This window comes from Sprattus sprattus, assembly GCF_963457725.1.
Source record: "Sprattus sprattus genome assembly, chromosome: 19".
NCBI classification, from domain to species: Eukaryota; Metazoa; Chordata; class Actinopteri; order Clupeiformes; family Clupeidae; genus Sprattus; species Sprattus sprattus.
In genome coordinates, this window is record NC_137917.1 from 18,369,901 (window position 1) to 18,392,587 (window position 22,687).

Sequence of the window (22,687 nt, forward strand, 5' to 3'; positions counted from 1 at the left end):
TGCCTGTGTAGCAATCAGAAAATGGTGACAAGTTATTCTGACATGGATAGTGACGCACTGGTGATTTCTGTTTATAAAAAAAAGGGTCAAATTGACCGTGAGAATATAGAGGCAAACTCTTAGGGTGACTCATAGCAAATTAAGTGTGCTGAAATTGATGGCTGAACATATCACTCATGAATAGGTTTAAAGTATGTAGCTGGGTGAGCATGGGATTTTCTTGGTGACACTTAATCACAATACAGATTTGATTTGCTCTGAAATATAAAAGGTCTTGCTTTACTTGGCTCACATGAAACACTCACTACCCACGATAAGCTTTTTGGAGTTCTGTGCGTGAGCCACATGTGTAGAGATAAATTCATGTTTTTTTGTGAACTAAATACACTCAATATCGTTCTACCTCGTGCTGGACGCGATAAAACGCTGTGAGAAGGGTGGGACAATGACTTGAGTGACATGTTGACGCGGTGAGGTAAGAGGAAGTGGAGCCCAGCAACCTCTGGCTATACACTGGAGGCTTTCAGAAACAAAATCGGGTAGAGCAGCTATAATTGATTTGGCACAAGCGCTTTTATTGTGAGTATTAATAACAAGATATTTCATTAGTTAAGGTGTATGTGTATATGAAGACTGAACTAAGTGAATTCGGAGGCGTCTGTCGATATTCATGAACGTTAACGTTTGCTAGCTACAGCCAGTTACACCAACGTTATTGGTATGTTGGTGAGTCGACACACCTTCTGAGGGACCGGTGGGCTTTGAATGAATATATATATATTTCTTTAGAAATGCAAATCATCAAAAACTCGTTTCTATCGCTTTGGGCCACAAGCCCTGTTTGATTTTGGTTCTGATTCACTGATGTGCCAAATTGTATTACACGGCTAGTCATGTAAGCCTACGGAAAGGAAGCATAGTTGATGAAGTGTTTATGAAATATCTTGCGAAATGCTGAAGACGTTGCATTACACTGCCACAGCCTCCGATTACTTCAGAGTGCTTAACTATTAGTCTGCACTTGGTGAAACTTGTGATACCGTGGTGCAAGCGCAGATTTGAGCTCTGAAACTGCAGCATAGTTCTTGACGGATTTACGCCAACCGCTGTAGTGTAAAAGACGTTAGGTTTAGCTTCTGGTTATTTTATGCACATTGATGGTCATCGGTGTCATTTTCTTGTAAGTTGTTTTGTTGTCCATACATGAAATGTGTCAGTTTCAGAGGAAAATTGTTACACAGAAAACATTGAAGTTAATCAAACTGTTTGATCAGCTGTTTTGCTAATCCTCGGCTTCATTGCTTGCTGTAAATTTGGTTACGTTAGTGAAATGATATGCAACGTGTTTGTTGGCGTGTTTGCATGCAGAGAACCATACCATTGTTTGTATGTGCTTACGGTGTCGGTGCTATGTACACTTTGTGTTCCCTGACAGTGTGTTGGTGGTGTTCGCATGAAACACAGAGATGTCACCAGAAGAGCTGGTCTACCTGGGATTCATTGCAGCTTCAATACCTATTGGGTTCCTTTTCCGTTATCTTAGTAAGTGACAGCATGTCACGGCATTAATGTTTGTGTCCTTAGATGAGTGCCATGAAAGCTAAGGTTGAACCACAGGAAAGAGGGTTGAATACTTTCATCAGTGTAATGTCCAGCATATACGTACTAGAGTTTGTGTTTGTGTGTGTGACAGGTCCTCCAGTCAAGCAGGGGGCAGCATTGCTGTTAGGTCTGACTATAACTATAGCAACCTGTGGAATCCACACCCTACATTCTCTGATTACGGTTTTGGGAACATGGACCATCATCAGGCTCGGCTGGAGGTGGGTATGAGTGCAGATGATCCCCAAACATGTTTTACATAACACTGCATCACACACACACACACACACACACACACACACACACACACACACACTTACATAACCACTTCTGTGTGGAGGGAGATCTCTAACCAGGAACATATTGTTTGTTGAGGATTTTCACAGTTTATTTCTAGCAACCCTCCAGGGGTGAGTGTTCAGTGGGCTGAGCTAGCGTGCTCCTCTGTGGCGTGAAAGCTCTAACCTCAATTACACTCTGTGATAAAATTGGATCTTACAGTAGATTCACGATTCAGACACTTACATTTCCTCTCTCTGCCTAACACCCTTACTTATCTCTTGCCCGCATCCTCCAGACATTGGCTTTGGATGCATTTGGGTCTTATTCACTTCTGAACAAAGACCAAGAGGGTGGTCTCCAAGTAGGCTACTGCTTTGGCAGGCTTTAGCTCATGAATATGAAGGCCTGTGACTGCTTTTGAACAGGTCTTTAATTATTACTTGGTATGCTCATGTAGTCTCAGCCTCACTGTGTAACATTCTCAGATCAGTTATCTGTTTTTAGCTGATGTGTGGAACTTAATGTCCAAATTGATTGGCCATCTTGATTACTGGCCAAAGCATGCATGGATATTACATTGATTGCATGGTATGCTCACTTCAACCATAGTTGTATGGTGTGTATTGCTGTGTATAGTTGTACTGCTGTGTTTAAATTAAGCTGTTTTCAGCTGGATTGTGGAACTTAATGTCCAGATTGATTAGCCTTTTTGAAAGCATGCATGAATATTAAAATATCTTGTCTTGTACCTATTTCCTGGCAGGAGTGCCCCCGCCTTCTCTCTGGGCTGGACCTTCCTCTACCTCCTCTTCTTCCGTTTGGCCACCTGGGTCGGCCTTCCCCAGCCCACACCCTTCTCCAATGCCATTCAGCTTATACTCACTCTCAAGGTTAGAGGAGTGTGTGAGTGTGTATGTGTGTGTGTGTGTGTGTGTGTGTGTGTGTGTGTGTGTGTGTGTGTCTGTGTTGTTGTCAGAACAAAGTGTGCAGTGTTATCATTTGTACAGATATATGTCTTGGGGAAACAACGATGGCATTAACTGGGTATCTGATGACACAGGAACAAGGTTGGTCTTAGTCCAATCCTGATCTGCAAAATAAAAAAAAAACATATAAGTTATATAAGATAACATATTATGTAAAACACGATCCACTGACAATGACACATGTAGGCTAAGTGAGTGAATGGACCCCTAGGGTTAAGAATGGCCTACCATAGTGGCATTACATAGGTTTGCATGTTTAAAAAAAATAAATAAAAAAAAACAGGAAGTTCGACTCTTGGTGGGAGATCAGTATCACGGAAATCCTCACATCTCTCTTTCAAAAGCACGGATTATTCACGTACTATATAGCACAGTTGTTCCAACAACAGGATCATTTCTCAATTTGTGTATTTTTTTATACTGGAAAGCAGTATGTTGATGTGACTCACTGTCACAGAGTCTGAACAGTTCTTACACAAAAAATGTTTATATCTTATAGATAGACTTTTATCTTAAACATAAATTAATATTCTGTGTGATATTCAGTATCCTATATATTATATGTTAGGGTCATAGGAACCAGTAAAGGATTACTGGATCAAGAATTAAGTTCAGCTGTTAAAATAAATTCTGACTAAAGATTCACATTTCAAAGAAGAGGGTGCTCCAGTTCTTAACTCCAGTTCAGTCATGTTTTTCAGATGTGCGCTATGTCACATAAATCAAGTGTCCTTGACTGAACATACAATTGTTTAGCCAGTTAGCACATTTGTAATGTTTATTTTGCTGTGGCTTCTCCGCAGATGGTTAGTTTAGCCAATGAGGTGAAGTGTTTTCACTTGGAAAAGAAAAAGGAAGTGAGCTCATTCTCCAAATCACCTGTGGTGGGCGGGCTTCTCCACGAGCCCTCCCTCTATGATGTCATATCCTATAGCTACTGCTATGTGGGTATAATGACAGGTAGGTTTATGTGTGTGTGTGTTTGTCTTTTATATTTATTTACATATTACTGTACAGCTACTATTATGCTGTCAGTTTATGACACCTGTGTTCTTGTGTGCTTTTTACTGTCACTGTAAAGATTGAGGCACTACTGTTTAATGTTAATGTTGCCTTTTCATTTAATTATTTTTAACATGTGCACTTTCTGTCTCTTTTCCTGTCAGCATCTAGTCGCACGTGATGTGTGATGTGAGTTGTCTCACGTTGTTTTTTTTAACCAGTTCTCTTCCCTCTCTGTTTTTTTATGTTGCTCTGTGTGTGTGTGTTTGTCTGTGTGTGTGTATTTTTTTACCATACCCTTTTCCGTCTGGCATGGTGTTACGCTTCTCCCAATTGCTACCTTCTTCTCCATCTTGCTCTGGTTCATGTGCTGCTGTACCCCTCTGGTTCATGTTATATCATGTTCATGCCTGTACTACCTGCCATCATGCTCAAACTCTTTCTCTTCTTCTTTCTCTGGGTGGCCGGATGCGTTTCTGACCCCCCCCCCCCCCAAACACACTGCCCCTCCCTTCTCTTGTGCTCTCCTCTCAATCATCACTATCCTCTCGACTTGCTTCTCTTCCTTTCCCCGCCATCTCTTTCCATATTTTTCTCTCCTCCTCCTCCTCCTCTCTCTATCGCTCCATACATTCTTCCGTGTCTCAGGTCCGTTCTTCCGGTACCAGACGTATACAGACTGGCTGCAGCAGCCCCGTCCGCTCTCCCTGCCCGGGCTGGAGCCCTGCCTGCACCGGCTGCGCATGGTGCCCGTCTATGCGGCGCTCTTCCTATCCGTTAACGCCGTCTTCCCCCTGGCCTACGTCCGCACGGACGAGTTTCTGGAGCACAACTTCTTTTTCAGGTCAGTTGTGTTATGAAACAGGAAGCCCTGTGTCTGTGTGTAGGCATGTAGGGGGTTATTTCTATACACACCCTATTTACAGTGTGCAGAATAGAAACTACTGTGCTTTTATGTTTGCAATATTTTTTTCACATTCCTATCACAAAGCTTTATGTTGACGATGTTGAAGATTACCCTCACGAAATATTAGCAGTCACAGTGTGGTGCTGTGGTACCATTAGAAAAGTGCTTTAGTAATAATAATTAAAGGTTAAGGGACTCTAATGTGTTCTTGTCATAATGTTTCACTGTTGTCTATCTTGTTCTAATTCTACACTTACAGAACGTGCACACACTCACACATGTAGATTTATGGTGTAAATAATGTTGTCCATGTCTCTGCAGGTTCTTGTACATGGTTGCGGTGTTCTTTGTGTTCCGGATGCGGTTCTACTCTGCCTGGTGTGGAGCAGAGGCAGGCTGCATCAGCGCAGGACTCGGCTGCTACCCAGAGGGGGCACTGTCCAAACCTGGAGGGGGACCGACCGTTCAGTTCAGGTTGGTCTCACTAGGGGACTATTGTATGGCCGTTTGTGTACGATCCTGACCTATGTTAACCTATAGGGGTGTTTCTGTGTCTCTAATTAAAGTATTTAGTTAAGAAGACCTTTCACTACATAACATGTGATTCTGTTTAAAATCCCTTTAAAAATGAAGGAAATTGCATGTTTGGAACTCTGCATTCAGGTGCACCCCATTTGGTCCTGTTCTTACATCCTGAGCTATCGCTCCCAGTTTATCACGGTGATTGGTGATAATGTAATCCATCTACGCAGATTATCCACCCAACTACAGGCTATTGGGCTTATATACAGTATGGGCTATATAATGTTTTGACTACTGTCAGTAGCCTGACATTCTACAACTGACATCAGTTGTAGAATAAACAAGCATCTGATCTTATCTTTTTGTCCATCTAAACTGTCACCTAGTTGATAAGGTCGATACATTCAAAACAGTGCAGACAGACAGACATTGTTAGAGTGCAGGGGTTGAAATGCCATAATTTGGCTGCTTCCTCCTGTTTGTAAACTTGGTGTTTATATCCCCTTGTGTCTGTTTATGTCCAGCTCTGACCCTGACACCCCAGTGCAGTATGACTTCAGAACCATCCAGAACATCGACTGCTTCAACACAGACTTCTGTGTGAAGGTGAGGCACGGCATGCGCTACTGGAACATGACGGTTCAGTGGTGGCTTCACCACTACATCTACCCCAACGCCCCCTTCAAAGCCTACGCGCTCAGGTGAGTGACACATGCGCACACACACACACACACACACACACACACACACACACCACACACAGGAGACATACACACACACACACACACACACACAGGAGACATACACCAACATACAGGTAAGACACTCATACAAGAAAGCATTTACTATTACAGTAACTGTTTAAGCCATCAGCTGTCAGTAAGACTTAAACAACCTTATAAACCAGGGGTGCCCACACTTTTCTGAATGGTGATCTACCTTTTAAGTGTCTGGGTCAGAATGATCTACTAACTACGCACATTATGTGTCTTTTTAAAATGTACAATACCAAAACGAACAGACAGTGTCATACGGGCTATTTCACTTAGGTTTCACACTTAAATGACAAGTTGAATTAATTTAAGATTGAGTTTAATTTCCATACCAACCCTGGAAGTAACAGTAACATCCACAATAGAGGCTACTAATCAGCATGTGATTTCATACACAGTGTCATTACATTGCCCATACAATTTAGTAGCCTACATTTATAATAAAAAAAATCCACACATTGAAATGTAACTTTTTTTAACACTAGGATTTTCTTTTAACATACATACATAGATAGTGGCATTTGGCCCACAGTACACACTCTCATACTAGAACTCACTGTTCAAACTGAAACTTTTTTTGTAGGCTACTACACATAGAATCGAGCTACAGCGAAAACGAAAATGCAGCGGTAAAAGGAAAGCAATTGGGCTTGTCTGTAGTAGGCTATGAGATCGGGACGGGTAGATACATTATGGTTGTTATGGTAATGGTGTAACAAACTTTTTAGCAAACAGCAAACTGGCCTGTCTACACGTCAATCAGCGGGCACATTATAATATCATTATATGATAGGATGAATTGCTTTTCTGAAAACGCGATTTTTTTTTTCCGTTTAAAAAAAAATCGTTTAAAAAAAAAAAAAATCTTTTTTTTTTTTTTTTTAATTTTCGTTTTTTTTTTTTTTGCTGAGTTCTGTGAGCTACTCTCATTGGCCCTGCGATCGACCAGTCGATCGCGATCGACGTATTGGGCACCCCTGTTATAAACAGATGGTTTTTTAAATGACTTCCCCTCTCCCTCTCTCTATCTCCCTATCTCTCTCTCCCTCTCCCCCTCTCTCTCCCTCTCTCTCTCCCCCTCTCCCCTCATTCTCTCTCTCTCCCCCTCTCCCCTCATTCTCTCTCTTTCTCTCCCTCTCCCCTCTCTCTCCCTCTCCCCCTCTCTCTCCCTCTCTATCTCCCCTTCTCCCCCTCTCTCTTTTTCCCCCTCTCCTCCTCTGTGCCTCCCGTCTTCAGGGCTGGCTGGACCATGCTCATCAGTGCCTACTGGCACGGCCTCCACGCGGGTTACTACCTCTCCTTCCTCACCATCCCCCTGTGCATCGCCGCCGAGACGTCCATGGAGGCCTCTGTCCGGTCCCGTCTGGGCCCGCGCGGCCAGAGCGTCTTCGACTGGGTCCACTGGTTCCTGAAGATGCGCGCCTACGACTACATGTGCATGGGCTTCGTGCTGCTCAAGGCCGGCGACACCGTCAGCTACTGGAGCTCCATCTACTTCAGCATGCACCTCATCGCCGTCGCCTGCATCCTGTACGGGCGGCTGTTCAAGGGAGGCCGGAGGGAGAGGAAGGGAGCGAGCGAGGGAGAGAAGGCAGAGGAGGAGAGGAAGAGCGAGGGAGAGAAGGTAGAGGAGGAGAGGAAGAGCGAGGGAGAGAAGGCAGAGGAGGAGGGGAGGAGGGAGGAGCAGGAAGTTGTTAGGGAAAAGATAGAGTGATGCTCGATGTGTGAGTGGTGGAGGTGACTATCAGGGAGTGGCACGTGGTGGTGGGGAAAGGATGTTTACTCTTAGAATTAGACCTGCAGGTCTCAGCACTGTCAACATGCTGTTTGAACTCTGTTGTGCGTTTAGCCATGCCGTTCGTGAGCAAAGGTATCAGGTTACAGTGTGTGTGTGTGCGTGTGTGTGAAGCAGGGGAGAGGACTGAGGAATGTGAGGTCCCACACGAATGTCATTCTTACCATGGGCGCGGCCAGTGCATATGATCATGTGAGGGCAACTGTAATGCAACTTTAATGTCATTATTGCACAAATTAATTAATATAGGCAAGTAAGACAAGCAATTATACCTACCTGGTCATATTTTCATCTCTTCCAAAACACATGTGTGTGTGTGTGTGTGTGTGTGGATGTGTGCTTGTAGCTATGTATATGTATAGTTATATACAGTAGGGCAGACTGAGCTTATGCCCCACAAATGTAAGATACCTTGGCTTAAATACCCCTTGTAAAGAAAATAATTTTGTGTATTACAGACCTGTATTTTTTCAAAAGCTTAACTAAATCATTTGAGTAAATTACGTGATGATGCCTGTAAAATATTATTATTATCATAAGGTACGGTTATCTAAGATACCATTCAACACTGAAATCAAACCTTTGGGGCAAAAGAGGCTTCAAAGAAAGCAGCCTGAAGTTTCTGCTTCTGGTTGCAAACATGCCCTCTCATTTGTGCACCTCTGTCTGTCAGGATATGTACGGTGTATGTACACGCAGACATAAGCAGGCCATACATTCCAGCGCATGCATTCTTTGTTTGGACCCCACATTAAATAGGTCCTTCTTCTGTGTGCATACTTCCTTTGCTGAAAAGTATAACCTGTGTTTAGTTTTAAGGTTTAATAGAGTAACAGCTCACGGAGCAGTGACTGGAATATCCCACTTTCCTTTCTTTCCTAGACAGCAGCTGTGTCTGTCCAGTCTTTGGACCCAGTCTAGAGTGAGGCCCGGTCTCGGCCCGGTCCTGGCCTAGATCCGGTCATGTTTAGTGGGATAGAAAGTTATGAATCTGATCTCGCCCGCAAAGTCAGGATTCTTCATGTCTTTGATTTATTTATTTTTATATTTTTTGGAGTGCTTTGAGCGTACCTTCTTCTTTTTCCATGGCCGTGAGCACCTTGTGTATCACCATTCCTCGTATATTAGACTTGGGAAGTCTCTGAGCTTTGAGTTTACTCTTGACGGCTACGGTTGTTTCGCCGGACTGGTGTGTGTTTTTCTCCTTTATTTTTATTTATTTGATTTGTCCTTCACTGTGAATCATCACTGATACCGTTGTCTTAAGTGTCCACAGTGCTCCATCACACCAGGCTGTTAAACGTCATTCTCGTTTCAGATTTTGCAATACTGTGCAGACCAAGACAGACAGGCAACTTCTTAACATGTAATCTTAATGTTGGCTGAGAACTGAATGTTTATTTGGGTAAAAATGAGTGCCTGCTGGTGGGATATCTGCTCTCCTGACTACTTATGTTCAAACATGGATGTTAAGGTCTGAGGTGAATTTATTTCCAGTGTTTCCCCTTTTTCCAATTTTGATCAAGAATTTGAATTCAGAAATTAGATATAAGCAATTGTTTATGTCCGTATACATTGGCCAGTACTAGTAAAGACTTTAGCTTTGAGTTTCTTTTACCAGTATGTTACCAAACGTTACACGTGTTCACATTTGATTTATTTTCTCACCGTGTGTGTGTGTGCTATGTGTGAAAGGTACCAGTGTGTGTGCATGCCTGTGTGCACAGTGGTGCATCTTTCTTCTTCTCTTGTAGTTCATTACTGCCATATCATGTACTTGGACCGTGTGTGTTTTGGAGCAGTGGGCACTTTACCACGGCTCTGACACGGTTTGTCTCCACACCGAAGCCTGAACATCGTGACGTACTGTAATGTAATATTATACCTAATACCTAATGTTATACCTAATATTAATTAGGTAACTGTGACCCTAATTACTTTTCTCGTGTGCACATTCCATGCGGACTGCACCCAAATGGTAACGGGTTCGCCAGATCCCAGCCACATCTCAACCCGATCCATTCTAGCTGCTCTCTGGACTGTTGTAACATCATGATTGTGATTGATTAATCAACACTGATCATATTTCAGTTGTCCATGACTGGTTGTTGTTTATGGTTCTGTGAGGACAAGTTTGTTCATCCATAACCTGACATCATCTAACCCCCCCCCCCCCCCCCCCCCCGCCTCCTGTACTAAATCCATTAGATTCCTGTAGAAACAGTATTTGTGTGATGACTTATTGTTTAACTGAAACTCAGAAGCCCTAATTTTAAAAACAGTCTAAATTTAAAACATGTTCTTTTATGTATTGTTGGGATGCCCTTGCATGTACTGTTATCTCTTTCCTGATTCATCCCTGTGACCATTTCCATTGGTGGTTCATGACTTTGTTGCTATGACGATTGTAACATCCCCTGCCTTATAACAGTTTTACAGTGTTACCAATAAAGTTCATCTTTGCATTCTTTGCTTGGTGTCAGAGACTGTGGTTTAGGTCATCTTTACATCTTCAGCTGATGCCCTTATCAAAGGGAACAGGGAAGGGATGGCAGAAGGGGAAATGCCACCTGCTTCCAAACCTCAAATTAACTTGTCAGAAAGCAAGTTCTTTTTTTAAAACGTGTTTTTTTTTTCTGTAAGTCATAATGGTCAAAGTTTTGTAGGCACCTCCCCCTGAAACAGTATAGCTGAATGCATTGTTTGGAAACTCGAGCTTTGGCTGATGTTGAATGGGTTAATCACTCAAGGAAGTTGGCTGCCTGGGAAAAGATTGTTTGCATGAAGCACAAAGTCCATAGGGAAGTGGTTGCTGGGTGAGAAGACTGAAGGTTTTACTTATGGTCTGTCGGACTTAAAAAGGACAAATTCAGTCATGTGGTAATACATTTACCTGTGTTTTGTACACTGGGAATATTGGTTTGCGGGAGTCTTATTATCTACAGACTATGGAGCTGACTGGATTAAACCGTACAGATACTGCCACAGCAGGTGAGTGAGGAGTGCCCGGTGTACAGGTAGTCTCTGTTCCTGGTCTTAGTATAGGAGTCCATGGTTTTAAAAATGTAGTGTTCATATGTGTCTATAACTCCGTAACATGCCTTTAATGACATCATTCTGTGGCATACACTATATATAGGCTATGTGTATATGCCTTGAGGATAGTTGGTCTATTTGGAGCATGTTAACCTGGAGAGGCAAACTGAATTACAGCCTTGATAGATAGAAGCTGACTGGAATTGATCTGGCGAAGATGTATTAGATCCATTTTGTGGCTTGAAATGTAAACTCAAAGAGCCTCTGGTGAAGGCGACTCTCATACTGGAAAACCCTGCACCTGTATAGGAAAACATGTTGTGTCTTCTGAGTGAAACGAGCTGAACTAATGTGTTCTCTTGTAGGGCAAGGTTACTACAGCGCTGGGCAGTCTCTACGGTTACGGAGACTTTCATCCCGCGTGTCCAATCAAAATGCTCCCCCTCACTTCGATTGGGGCAGCTCTCCTGAGGGTGGAGAAGATGGGGATGAAGAAGAGCCCCAGAACGTGAGGGAGCTGCCCATGCCCTTCGGCCTGAGGAAGGCAGTCAGGTATCTCCAAGGGCTTGAGCTATGGGGGGTGTCATGGCAGTCAGGTAACTCCTAGGGCTTGAGCTGAGGGGGGATGTCATGGCATAGACAGAATGAGTTATATTACTCCTTTTGGATTAATGACAATAAGTCACTGTTTAATCACGAGGCGAGGAAGAGCACCCCCCTTGACTTTTTCTATTTGACAAAATGACCATAGGGTATGTCTGCTCCATATTCAGACTCTGTTGATCCTGGTTTTCACATTTATATTCCGTCTGCTCATTTGGAAGACTCTCTAAAGGGAGTTGAGGTACAATTTAAGCAAACAGCACATCAAAGAGAAAACATCAAAAGGAAAGTGCCGTGCTTCTACTTCATCAAACATCAAACTCGTATTAGAAAAGTTTTTTTAATAAGTATTTGTTAAGGCTTAGATGAATTAAGTCAGGTTTTTATGTTTGATGTCTATAACCTAACACAAAGTTAGCCTGGAAGAGTAGCCTACAAGGACCAGACACAATAGCAGGTCAGCCTCCTTGCCAGATAATTCCTGGATGTTTTTAACCATCAGCTAACCAGTCAGTGAATCTCCATTTTAGTCTGAAACAGGACAATGGCCCACAGGTGATGTCTCATCAAGTACAGGTTTCCATATTACCATAACATCAAAGCATTTCTACTTTTTCTGTCATTCCTTTGTATTCTCTCTGTCTCTTTGAATTCTCTCCCCCTCTCTCTATCCTCTCTCTTCCTCCCTCTCGTGACCTCAGGCAGGTGCAGCAGATGCGTATTCCTGTGGCCTCCAGGAGGATGAGGCAGTCCAGAGCCCTGAAGCGCTTCTCTGCAGAGGCCAAAAGCGCTCTGGCATTGGTCACTCTCTGGAGGAAAGCCATTCAACAGATAGGGGGTGAGAGATACAGAGGGAGAGAGAGAGAGTAGGACACTGTCACCACACTCTCAGATCCCCAATGCGATGCCACAAAGAGAAGGTCTCACCTGTCACTGCATGTTACTGAGACAGCAGGCGCTCTCTTTCCCTCTCTCTCTCTCTTTCTTTCCCTCTCTCTCTCCCTCTCTCTTTCCCTCTCTCTTTCCCTCTCTCTTCCCCTCTCTCTCTTTCCCTCTCTCTTTCTCTGTTTGCCCGCCTGCCTCTCTCCATTTCCTTACCTCCTTCTTCGTCCTCCTCTCTCTCCTCTTAGGACACTTTGGTGGGGGTGTCCAGTCCTACTTTGTGTTCCTGCGGTTCCTGGTCGTCCTGAACTTCCTGTCCTTCCTGCTGATAGCGGGGTTCGTCCTCATCCCCGGCATCGTCTTCCACTCGCTGGACATCAACAGCAGCGTGCCAGAGTTGCCCAGTGGTACCAACATCACAGGTGGTTCAGGATTCATTTTACATTCACTGAGAGTCTAACAGAGGGGTGGGCAATTAATTTCCCCAAGGGGCCACATATGATAGTGGGACTGTTGTGGAGGGCCGTACCAATAGGCTGAACTCAATTCAGCATGAAAAATGTGCATGTTTTTGCAGTATTAAAGGTGTGCCCAGACAACTAATACACATGGCACACACAAGAGCAAGCTTGCAATGCAATAGTACAAGTATGCAAACCTCTTGTTTCATACGTAGTTAAGTGATCGTAAATTATGTTATGTTTTATTTGTCCTCTGCAGCCTAATTTGTCTAGTCGCAACTGTCCCCTACTAAAACACTGAAAATACCAGAATAAATGTACTGACAGCTCAGAATATTATGTGTTCTACTTTACTGGTTTCCTAGCAACTCTGTCTGGTTCGGTTGAACTATAATTACTGTATTGGTAATTGCTGTTTCCTTTTGTCCTAACAGCGATAAAGAACTATTTATACTAACTATTTCATTATATATGGAGTCCAGCAGAATAGAGTGTTTGAACGTAATTGAAGTGCCTCTGTTGGTACTTGGCATGGAGTTATGGAGTTGTGCCATGCTGACAATTTTCTGTTTTGTTATCAGGAAAGGGGGAGTGCATGGTCTATGATCCCAACCCAGGGGCACTGACAGTGTTCTACACATACTTCCTGGATCTACTGTCAGGAACAGTAGGCATCTCTTCATTTCTTTAAGCTTATATACAACCCAGTGATATCATTCTAAACATAATATTGGACCTGAAACTGGCTCTCTGCAATTGATCATTTCAATAACAATCATTTTCTGCTGTGAGGTTATAGCTCAGTGGCAAATCAAGCTGTTGTTGTGGCCATTCATATAGTGCTGTAACAATCTTGTAAACAGACAGTAATAGAATAAGAGGTTACTGTTCAAAGGCAGTGTTTCAGTATATTGTTTATATATTCAGGCATTTGTATTTGTTTACAACTACTCCCCTTTTTCAGGGCCTTGGCGGAATGTGTTTGACAGTTTTACAGTAATTTAGATTTTTGACATCAACAAAGAAACCTGTCAATACATTTAGACGCCAATGACGCACACATACACAACCCTCACTAGATTCTCATTACAGGGATTTATGGAGTACTCCTACATGTTCTACGGGTACTACAACAACACATTGGTAGTAGCCAATGGCTCCTCCTATAATATCCCTTTGGCATATATGCTGACGGTCTCCTTCTACTTCATATTCTGTCTCATTTGTATCATTGTGAGGTAAGTTCTTCGGCAAAGTGAGTAGAAAACACAGTAGTAAAACAATAAATCACGTTTGGGGATAGTGCCATTATTGTCAGAGTTTATCTTGATTGATTGTCAGGATGGGAGGTGTGGCACGAGTTGCCGTGACAACAGGTGGAGGCGCTGCTAGAAGTTACAGTATGATGGTGTTTACTGGATGGGATTATGGTCTCCAAGGAGACCATGCCACCAAGCTGAAGAAGAACAATATTCGCTACCAGCTGCAGGTTCGTGCACAACTGCAACAGGAGATACGGTGACTCAAGCAGGACATTATATCTCACTCTATCACCCTATCAAATGCTCTATGTCCTTTCTCACCACTAGGTGGATCTGGAGGAGGAAAGGATTAAACTGAAGGCTCAGTCCCAGACTCTTCTCCAGACAGTGGGCTTGTACACACTGCGTGCCTTCCTGAACCTTGTCGTCATTGGACTCATCATAGGAGCCTTTTTTGGCATTACTATGGCAACACGTTACAGCCAGGTCATCAGGCTTCAAACTCTCGTTCTCTATGTCTGTTGGTGTTGGAATTAGTCATTGGTGTTCTGTTGAAACTTCTCCCCTTTCATAGAGAGGCTGGTGGGATTGGTTGTTGGTGTTTCACTGAATTCCTTCCCCTTTCAGGAGACGGTTAAAACGCAAAATGGGATTCTGGACCTTCTGCTAGAGTACCTGCCCTCCATTGTCATCACAGCTAGCAACTTCGTTGTGCCCTTCCTGTGTGACCAGATCGCACTACTTGAGAAACACAGCCCTAGCACAACCATCATCCTGGCTCTGCTCAGGTAGAAAAACACAGCCCTAGCACCACCATCATCCTGGCCCTGCTCAGGTAGAGAAACACCGCCCTAGCACCACCATCATCCTGGCCCTGCTCAGGTAGCCTGTCTGAGCAGAGGAATAGGAATCTGGGGAATGAAGCTGAAAAGAATCAAATATAGCAGAAGAATAGAAAAGAATAGAGTTACAAAACTGCACTCACAGAACTACATAGGTGAGACAGAGCAAGAGAATTATCACTTCCCTGGCCATTTCTTAAGCCATCTCTGTTTCAGTCACCCTGGCTTTCAAATTTGAAGATATTTGTTTTTGATCAACTTCAGAATGCCAATAATGAAAAGACAAAGATGGCAGGCTTCTGTGTCTGCACAGGACATCGATCTTAATCTTTATCTGGTGGGATGGTTTTCTTGAGCTCTTAGAATTGCAGTGTGTAATTGAGCTGCTGTACTTTTCCTGAACTGTTTCTCCTGCCTATTAATCAGCTGCGGCGATAAACAGCTTTGAGTAGATTGGATTGAATTGCTTCCATTGATTATACCACCTTATTTTATGTCGCTGTCATGTCCACAGTTTATCTTGTCTTATTCTGCCAAACAGAGCAGTGTTCCTGCGGCTGGTCAGCTTGGGCGTGTTGTTGGCCACTCTATGGCTGAACATCACCTGTAACTCAAAGCCAGATGAATGCATTCCCTGTGGATACAACTACGGCCAATATCAGGTATACTACATCAAAAACATAACAGTGAATGGCATCAGCCTATCAGCCTAGACTCACAGTCATATTTACATCACTGATAGACTGGCAACATTTCAAATTAATTTATACAAATAAATGTATTCCCTCTCACACACTCACCCAAGTGCACTTACATGCATACAAACTCACTCTCTCTATTGCACTCTCTCTCTCTTGCACACACACACACACACACACACACACACACACACACACACACACTCACTCTGTCTGTCTCTCCCTCTCACACACACACAAACAGTGTTGGGAGACTCGTGTGGGACAGGAAATGTATAGGCTGGCGCTATTTGACTTCCTGACAACCATTGCAGTGCTGATTCTGGTAGAGTTCCCTCGACGGTCAGTCAAATTTACTAATCTCATACGTTAATGTCAGTGTGTGTGTGTGTGTGTGTGTGTGTGTGTGTGTCTGTGTGTGTCTGTGTGTGTCTGTGTGTGTCTGTGTGTGTGTCTGTTTGTGATGGTACGTATTCTATTCTTGTACATCTTTTTGCATGGCTGGCTGTGCATCTATATCTGTTTTGTCATACAGCCTAATTTAGCTTTAATCTCAGAGTCTGACCATCAAGCTCTCTGAGACTCTATATGATCTGTGCCATGTGATTGGTAAAGCTCTGTGAGACTCCATATGATCTGTGCCATGTGATTGGTCTATGTGAGACTCCATATGATCTGTGCCATGTGATTGGTCTATGTGAGACTCCATATGATCTGTGCCATGTGATTGGTCCTGCAGGATGACTCTATATGATCTGTGCCATGTGATTGGTCCCGCAGGATGGTGGTAGACAACTGCTCCTGGAAACTGATCAAGTGGGTGGGCCGTCAGGAGTTCCTGGTGCCCCCCAATGTCCTGGGTCTGGTATATGCCCAGACGGTGGTGTGGACAGGAACTCTCTTCTGCCCCCTCTTGCCTTTGGTCAACACCATCAAGCTCATCATCATCTTCTACTGCAAAAAGGTCAGCCTGTGCTACAGTAACTGTCCATCCCTTGTTTGGACATTTTCCCCTTCTTCTCCATTTGCTTTTTCTCCTCTATTTTGTGTTCATGGCCTGTTTGTTTGTTGGTTGTTTTTCTTTCTTTTTATCCTTCTGTATATTATGCCTCTCGTACCTATTTGACCTCAAACTCAGCTTCTGTCATCTTCCCCTCATAGACCACCCTGTTCCAAAACTGCTGCCCAGCGGTGAAGACCTTTCGCTCCACCAGCTCCAACATCGTCTTCTTCCTGGTTCTGATGTTTGGGTGGATCTTGGCCACCACTGTTCTGATCTACAGTATGGCTGAGTGAGTGCCTGACAGTATGGCAGTTTATTTCACTGACATCCCACCGGTCTTGATAACTCACCGATGTTGACTCATGTAGTCCTTCTTATCTCTTTATCGACGACAATTATCCTTACTGCTAGAGCAGTGGCAATAATTTAGTAATGCAAGTATGATTTGAATGTTATTATTACTGTAATTAATGTAATTATTGGTATATTGTGCTAGTGTTGCAATGTCGCGCATTACCTCTTGACTTCTGTAAATGGCAGACTTCACCCATCCTATGGCTGCGGTCCTTTCCGGTTTTCCTCAACCATGTGGAGCACCATTCCTAACTCATTCCAAGGCTTGTCCAACACGACTAAGGAGTTCCTGCACTACGTTGGCTCCCAGGCCTTCTCCATCCCCCTGTTCATCTTCTCCTGGTGGGTCAATAAGGCACTTTACAACATCCACAAAGGGTCCACGTAGGCTACTTCATGTCATTTATATTTCATGTCAGCATATATTGAGTTAGCAGTTTATAGATTATATTAATAGATTCATTTTGAAATGAAAGTTTTTTTGTGTTCATAATTATTGTAGACAGGAATCGTAGTCATCTCATCTGTGTTGTGTTCATTATTACTGTACCGGTAAATTAAGCTGGCTGTAATCTCACCTACATGTTAAATAAGCATGAATGTGACGTGGCTGTTGTGTCCTTCTTCAGTGTGTTGCTGTGTTATGTGGCAGCGGTGGCATCTGTCTATGGCAAGAGCGTGGCTCTTCTCCGAACACAGCTACAACTGGTACGTGACCAATCAGAGAGAACACACTCCTCACATCGCTGAAATGCACTCTTCAATGACAGAACAGATTATGGCATTGATATGACAGACTTTATGATGTCACTCAAACCATTGCATGTGTGTGATTCACAGGAGGGGCGTGACAAGCAGTTCCTGGTCAGGCAGATCGAGGAGCTCACTCAGAAGCTCGGTATACCAAAGCATGACAGGGATCCCATGGGCCTTAGCCACGGCGGAGCTCCCTAGGAGCAGCAGCAGGACGGCCACAGCTAAACTGCACTTCGGCGCCCTCGTGCTCTGGGCTTCCATGTTTAAGGATACGAGTCCCAAGAGCTGACAAACATGTGAATTTGGGGAAATGACTTCAGAAATAATTTCACTGTGTAATCCCTGTGGAAAGAAAGCGTTGACAAGAACCTTCTATATGAACCTTCCTACAGTGGCAAAGGGATTGCAATAGCTTACACACTGTGATCTGTACTTGAATGTAGCATAAACTGTGCAATAAAAACAATCTCAAGAATTGTGTTAAATACCTTCACCTGTCTGTTTAAATACTTTTATGTATGAAATGTATGTGTATAAGCAATAATATGGTTTATGATGTATGCAAATGTATATGAAGGACAGTATTTGCAAGAGAATTCTAAATGATAAAAAATAACCTTTGATGACAGCACGTTCTGAGCAAGCTGGGCTCCCTCTGGTGGTGATGTACTGTTTAAGTTCCTTTGGTACGTAATGACGTCATGGTCATACGCCGATCAACTTCCTGTTTTGCTAGTTCCAAGGCAAACCTGAGGCTTTTGGGAGATAGACACTTTAGTTAAATGTTGTGTGAAAAATAGTTTATGGCGTTGTATGTAATCGGCGGGTGAACATGCGAGATTCTTACTGTGCATCTTATACCTTTGCGCTGTAGCGTCATGGCTTAATGGTAGGGCAAAGTTTATAGTATAGCAAGCTAGCTTTCTAAGGCTAAATCACAAATCGACTGGAGAAGCACTACTTGTGTTTAAAATGTCCCTTTTCTCACTGCGATCAGAAGCACATGAATCCAGAACCACTTTAATCATTATTAAATAAAAGATCGAACCTTTCTCTTCCTGACAAACTTTAGTAAACAGTTACTTGGGGTTATGATTTGATATTGCGGAGGTTGTGGAGGCGGCAGGGTTAAATTCGATCTCTGATTAAATTCTAGTATTAACTATATATTTAATTGGCTGAAAATGAACATTTTACCCAAGAAAAGTTGGCATGTGCGCAACAAGGACAATGTTGCAAAGGTCCGTCGTGATGAAGCAGAAGCGGCCGAGGCTGCACGTGAGGTTCAAAAGCGCATAGAACGCGCCGAGCAAGAGGTAAGTATCCTCAGCAACACATACAATTTCCCTTCCGTACATGTGTAACGTTTCATGTATTGAATGTCGTGAGTTAATTCAAAAGGATTCCCTAACTACAACGAGGTTCATAGGTGTAAGTTCACAAGATATAACTTAAAATGTTCCCTTGCCCAGTTCAAACGACTTTTCCCAGCCAATGGAACGTGAAATGTATTATTATATTTGTGCATAAATTGCAGCCCAGGTCTCATCTATAGGTAAACTAATGGTGTCCAGTTGCATTGATAATTATGTTTTAAGGTCATGAAAGTAACTTCCCCTATGTCTGTCAGGCACGGACACAGTACTTGAGAAACAAGTCTCGAGCTGCCCTTGAGCAGAGCGGGGCGGTGAGTGAAGAAGTCAAGGTAGAAGGAGAAGGGAACGCAGCCACAGAGCTCCTGAACCTGTTCCCCCAGGAGGATGCCACTGGGAAGAAGGGGAATGAGGAGTACCTCAAAGAAAAGAACGAGGAGAAGGTAACCCATCTGAGTGCCAATGCTATTTCTCATGACTTGTCAACTGTTCTGCACTATTATTTCCAAGTGTTGAACTACTCATTACACAGTAGCCACCAGAAACTACTAATTTAGTTAGATAAGCTGTATGTGTGATCATGGATCAAACTACCTCTGTTTTCTATTAAACCCCCCCTAGTCCTTTGTAGAGCCTGGATATGTCTGTTTTACTGCTAACTACCCCTGTCCTTGCACCCTCGTACTCTCAGGAGAAGCAAGAGCGAGCCATTGGCCTGCTGGTGTCTCTGGGTCCGGCACCAGGTACCGAAGCCACTCCCTGGTACCTGAAGACTCGGAGTGAACGAGAAGCAAGGGAGGACGAGAAAGAGAAAGAGGAGAAAGTCAAGAAAGAGAAAGAGAAGGACAAAGGCAAACGCAAGACCTACACCAAGGAGGAGCAGGAAAAGAAAGACCTGAAACTGAAAGACATGCTGGACCCCTTGCGGGACATGAAGAAAGCCCTGGCGAAAAAAGGGCATAAAGAAAAAAAGAGGCAAAGGAAAGAGAAGAGAGACAGAGGAGAGGGGAGCAGTGGAGGTCAGAGGTGAGTGAGTTCAGGATGTAATGTTCCTCGTGTGATTTCCTTCCTCATGTTTTTAAGAAATATAAAAAAAAATCTCAGAATTATATCAGGAATCTGAATAAATTAAAGATCAAGGTCCTGTACCTGTGACTTAAGAATCATGCGAATGAAATAAAATATAAATAAAATGAAATCATGATGTGCATTACCTTTAATAATAGCAGTAGTTGTATCAGTTTCACCTCTGGTAATAACAGTACTGTTGTGTTATTATCCTGAACGCATTGCATCATCCCTGGCCTTTTTTACCTGGTTTAGCAGGGTATATTTGCGCATACCTGCTATAATATTACTGAAAAGCAGCAGTTAAATGAGGCATGAACAGAGAGGGCTGCATAGCGTGTGAAACTCTGCCCTGTAACTTTTTCACTTCCCGCTGTCCCGGAGCAGCACGTTGGAGAGGCTGCGTGCGGAGCGACTGCAGAGGGAGGCGGAGGAGAAGAGGAAAGCCAAAGCCCTGCTGGACCAGAGCAAGGGCGGAGGGAAGGGGAAGGAGCCTGAGAGGGAGGTGGGAGAGAGGGAGAGGCCCTACAACAGCGCGTATTTCCCTGAGCTGGCCCGGAAGAGACAGAGGAGAGACAGGGATCATTATGACTTCAATTCACCGTTATGACACACAAGTGAGGAGAGGTGAAAGCAGCTGGCTAAAAGAGTGTTCCCTTATGGAGAATGTGTGTGGTGTCAAGGGGGTATGTCAACCCTATATTTTGTCATGTGGGTGATATTTTACATAAAATGTTCTGTTCTGTTTTTGATTGATTGTGTGTGTGTGTATATAATACAGAGTCTGTATACTACTGGAAAAATGTTTACAGCCCAGGGAGGTAAACACATACAAACACTGTAACAAATGCATTTTTTTAGTTCTCCAAAACTGTTTTGCATACACTGGGCCTTTGCATTTTCAGTGTTGCACTGTGCTTAGTTGTGGAAGCTTACTTTTGACTCTGGATTTCTGAATTGCAGCTGTCAGTTATTGAGTGTTATTTTTCAAGTTTAGTAATGGAACTAAAATATGAAAATGCTACTATATAACCAAAAAAATAAACCAAGGCTGTGATGGTTGGAGTATGCACACACGTTATTGATATCAATGTCACTTATGAACGCTCAGTTGGAGTATTTATTGCCTTTATAACATTTGGGCGTTTGTTATAATTTTTTGGCTGGATTAACTGAGGCACATCATGTAATCACTGGTAATGATGTAATATGTTTACATCTATGGTCATATCACAATTGGGTCTGTGTAGGTATGAATCACCACGACCACTTATAGTATTTGTTAGTAATTTATAAGAAACGTGAGGACCGTGGTCTACCTTCTAGGTCTTTTGTAAATAAGAATTCAGTGCAACATTAATCCCGTTAGCAGAGTATCTTACGATTCATAGACCTTAACCCAACAAACAATTATATTAGCATGCAGTTCATATGCATCACAAATCATTATGCCAATTAGTTCCTCGAAACTGTTAATAAAAATGTGTGTGTGTGTATGTGGGGGGGATACATAACTCCCTAGTCTCCATGACCGTGAAGAGAGGATGTCGCGCAACAGTGATACAGCAATGTAGTAGAACAGGCGCGTTCTGGGGCCAGACATGAATTAATGGGAATCCTTGACGGCAGGAGAGCGTGGAGAGGAGAGAGGTGACCGCACCATCAGCAGCTACCGGCTCACCGAATGGACACATATTACCAAATCACACGCGTCTGACGTAGAAGCCGATTTTAGAGGAAACACGCGAACCAGAGGAGCCAAAAAGAACATATATGCTGGCACCTCCAGTGGAATGACCTTACTGGGTGTTATATTGTTCAGTCTTCAAGAAAAACGTAATGTAAATCGCGACATATAAGGCTTATTTCTATAGCCACTTTATTAGTGATGATTTCCATCGTTGGAAACAGTTAAAGCTGGTTGCACAAAAGAGCCTCTCGGACGCCGTGTTTAATTGCGGATTAAGGCAATCAGACGGAGGGAAACGGGGGAGCACAACAACAAGGAGCAGTTTTCTTTATTAGTGGGAGTAGGGCGCCGGATTGGGGGAGACGGGTTAAGGTTGGGATTATCGCTCGGATGGTGGTTCGGTGGATCCCGCGACCATGCGACGACGGTGCTGGATGATAGTACTAGCGGGGATGATGTCCACCTTCAGCCCGGAGGAGGCTTTAGGAGCCCCGCAGAGGGAAGGTGAGAAGTGTCGGTGGGACGATAATGATGCTGAGGAGAAAGACATGGGGTGGAGAGGGGAGGGGGAAGGGGTATGAGACGATGAATAAGGGTAAATATTGTGGCCGTTTTGCTTGTGTAGCCTACAAGCACATAATAGCCCTGGTTGTTTTTGTTCTTTTTGTTTCAAAGAAAGCCAATCTTATTGCCATATACATATTTAATCAGAGTTGCGAGATGTTAGTGCATAATGATATGGTGTATCAACGCAGAAAATTCTTCCAGTATCAAACATGCGTAGAATTTG

The 22,687-nt window shown here is 43.4% G+C and overlaps 3 protein-coding genes across 3 annotated transcripts; all 3 read left to right on the forward strand.

The window, feature by feature from the left end:
• Positions 1–479: 479 nt before the first annotated feature.
• mboat7 (membrane bound O-acyltransferase domain containing 7) lies at positions 480–7,788 on the forward strand (the record flags this gene model as incomplete). The annotated part of the gene is made up of 9 exons (XM_080858042.1): positions 480–579; positions 1,436–1,542; positions 1,694–1,823; positions 2,648–2,774; positions 3,674–3,830; positions 4,521–4,716; positions 5,101–5,253; positions 5,826–6,002; positions 7,311–7,788. Exons 2-9 carry the CDS (start codon positions 1,467–1,469, stop codon positions 7,786–7,788), a joined length of 1,494 nt encoding a protein of 497 aa, XP_080714168.1. The 5' UTR covers positions 480–579; positions 1,436–1,466.
• A 3,029-nt stretch (positions 7,789–10,817) lies between these two features.
• tmc4 (transmembrane channel-like 4) lies at positions 10,818–17,964 on the forward strand (the record flags this gene model as incomplete). Its single annotated transcript, XM_080858319.1, has 16 exons — positions 10,818–10,860; positions 11,271–11,457; positions 12,210–12,346; positions 12,639–12,812; positions 13,433–13,518; positions 13,944–14,089; positions 14,193–14,340; positions 14,441–14,599; positions 14,741–14,901; positions 15,497–15,617; positions 15,898–15,995; positions 16,434–16,617; positions 16,815–16,945; positions 17,197–17,352; positions 17,640–17,718; positions 17,851–17,964. 16 exons carry the CDS (start codon positions 10,818–10,820, stop codon positions 17,962–17,964), a joined length of 2,124 nt encoding a protein of 707 aa, XP_080714445.1.
• A 541-nt stretch (positions 17,965–18,505) lies between these two features.
• Positions 18,506–21,224, forward strand: leng1 (leukocyte receptor cluster (LRC) member 1). The gene is made up of 4 exons (XM_080857554.1): positions 18,506–19,082; positions 19,397–19,582; positions 19,831–20,165; positions 20,595–21,224. Exons 1-4 carry the CDS (start codon positions 18,951–18,953, stop codon positions 20,815–20,817), a joined length of 876 nt encoding a protein of 291 aa, XP_080713680.1. The 5' UTR covers positions 18,506–18,950; the 3' UTR covers positions 20,818–21,224.
• Positions 21,225–22,687: the final 1,463 nt, after the last annotated feature.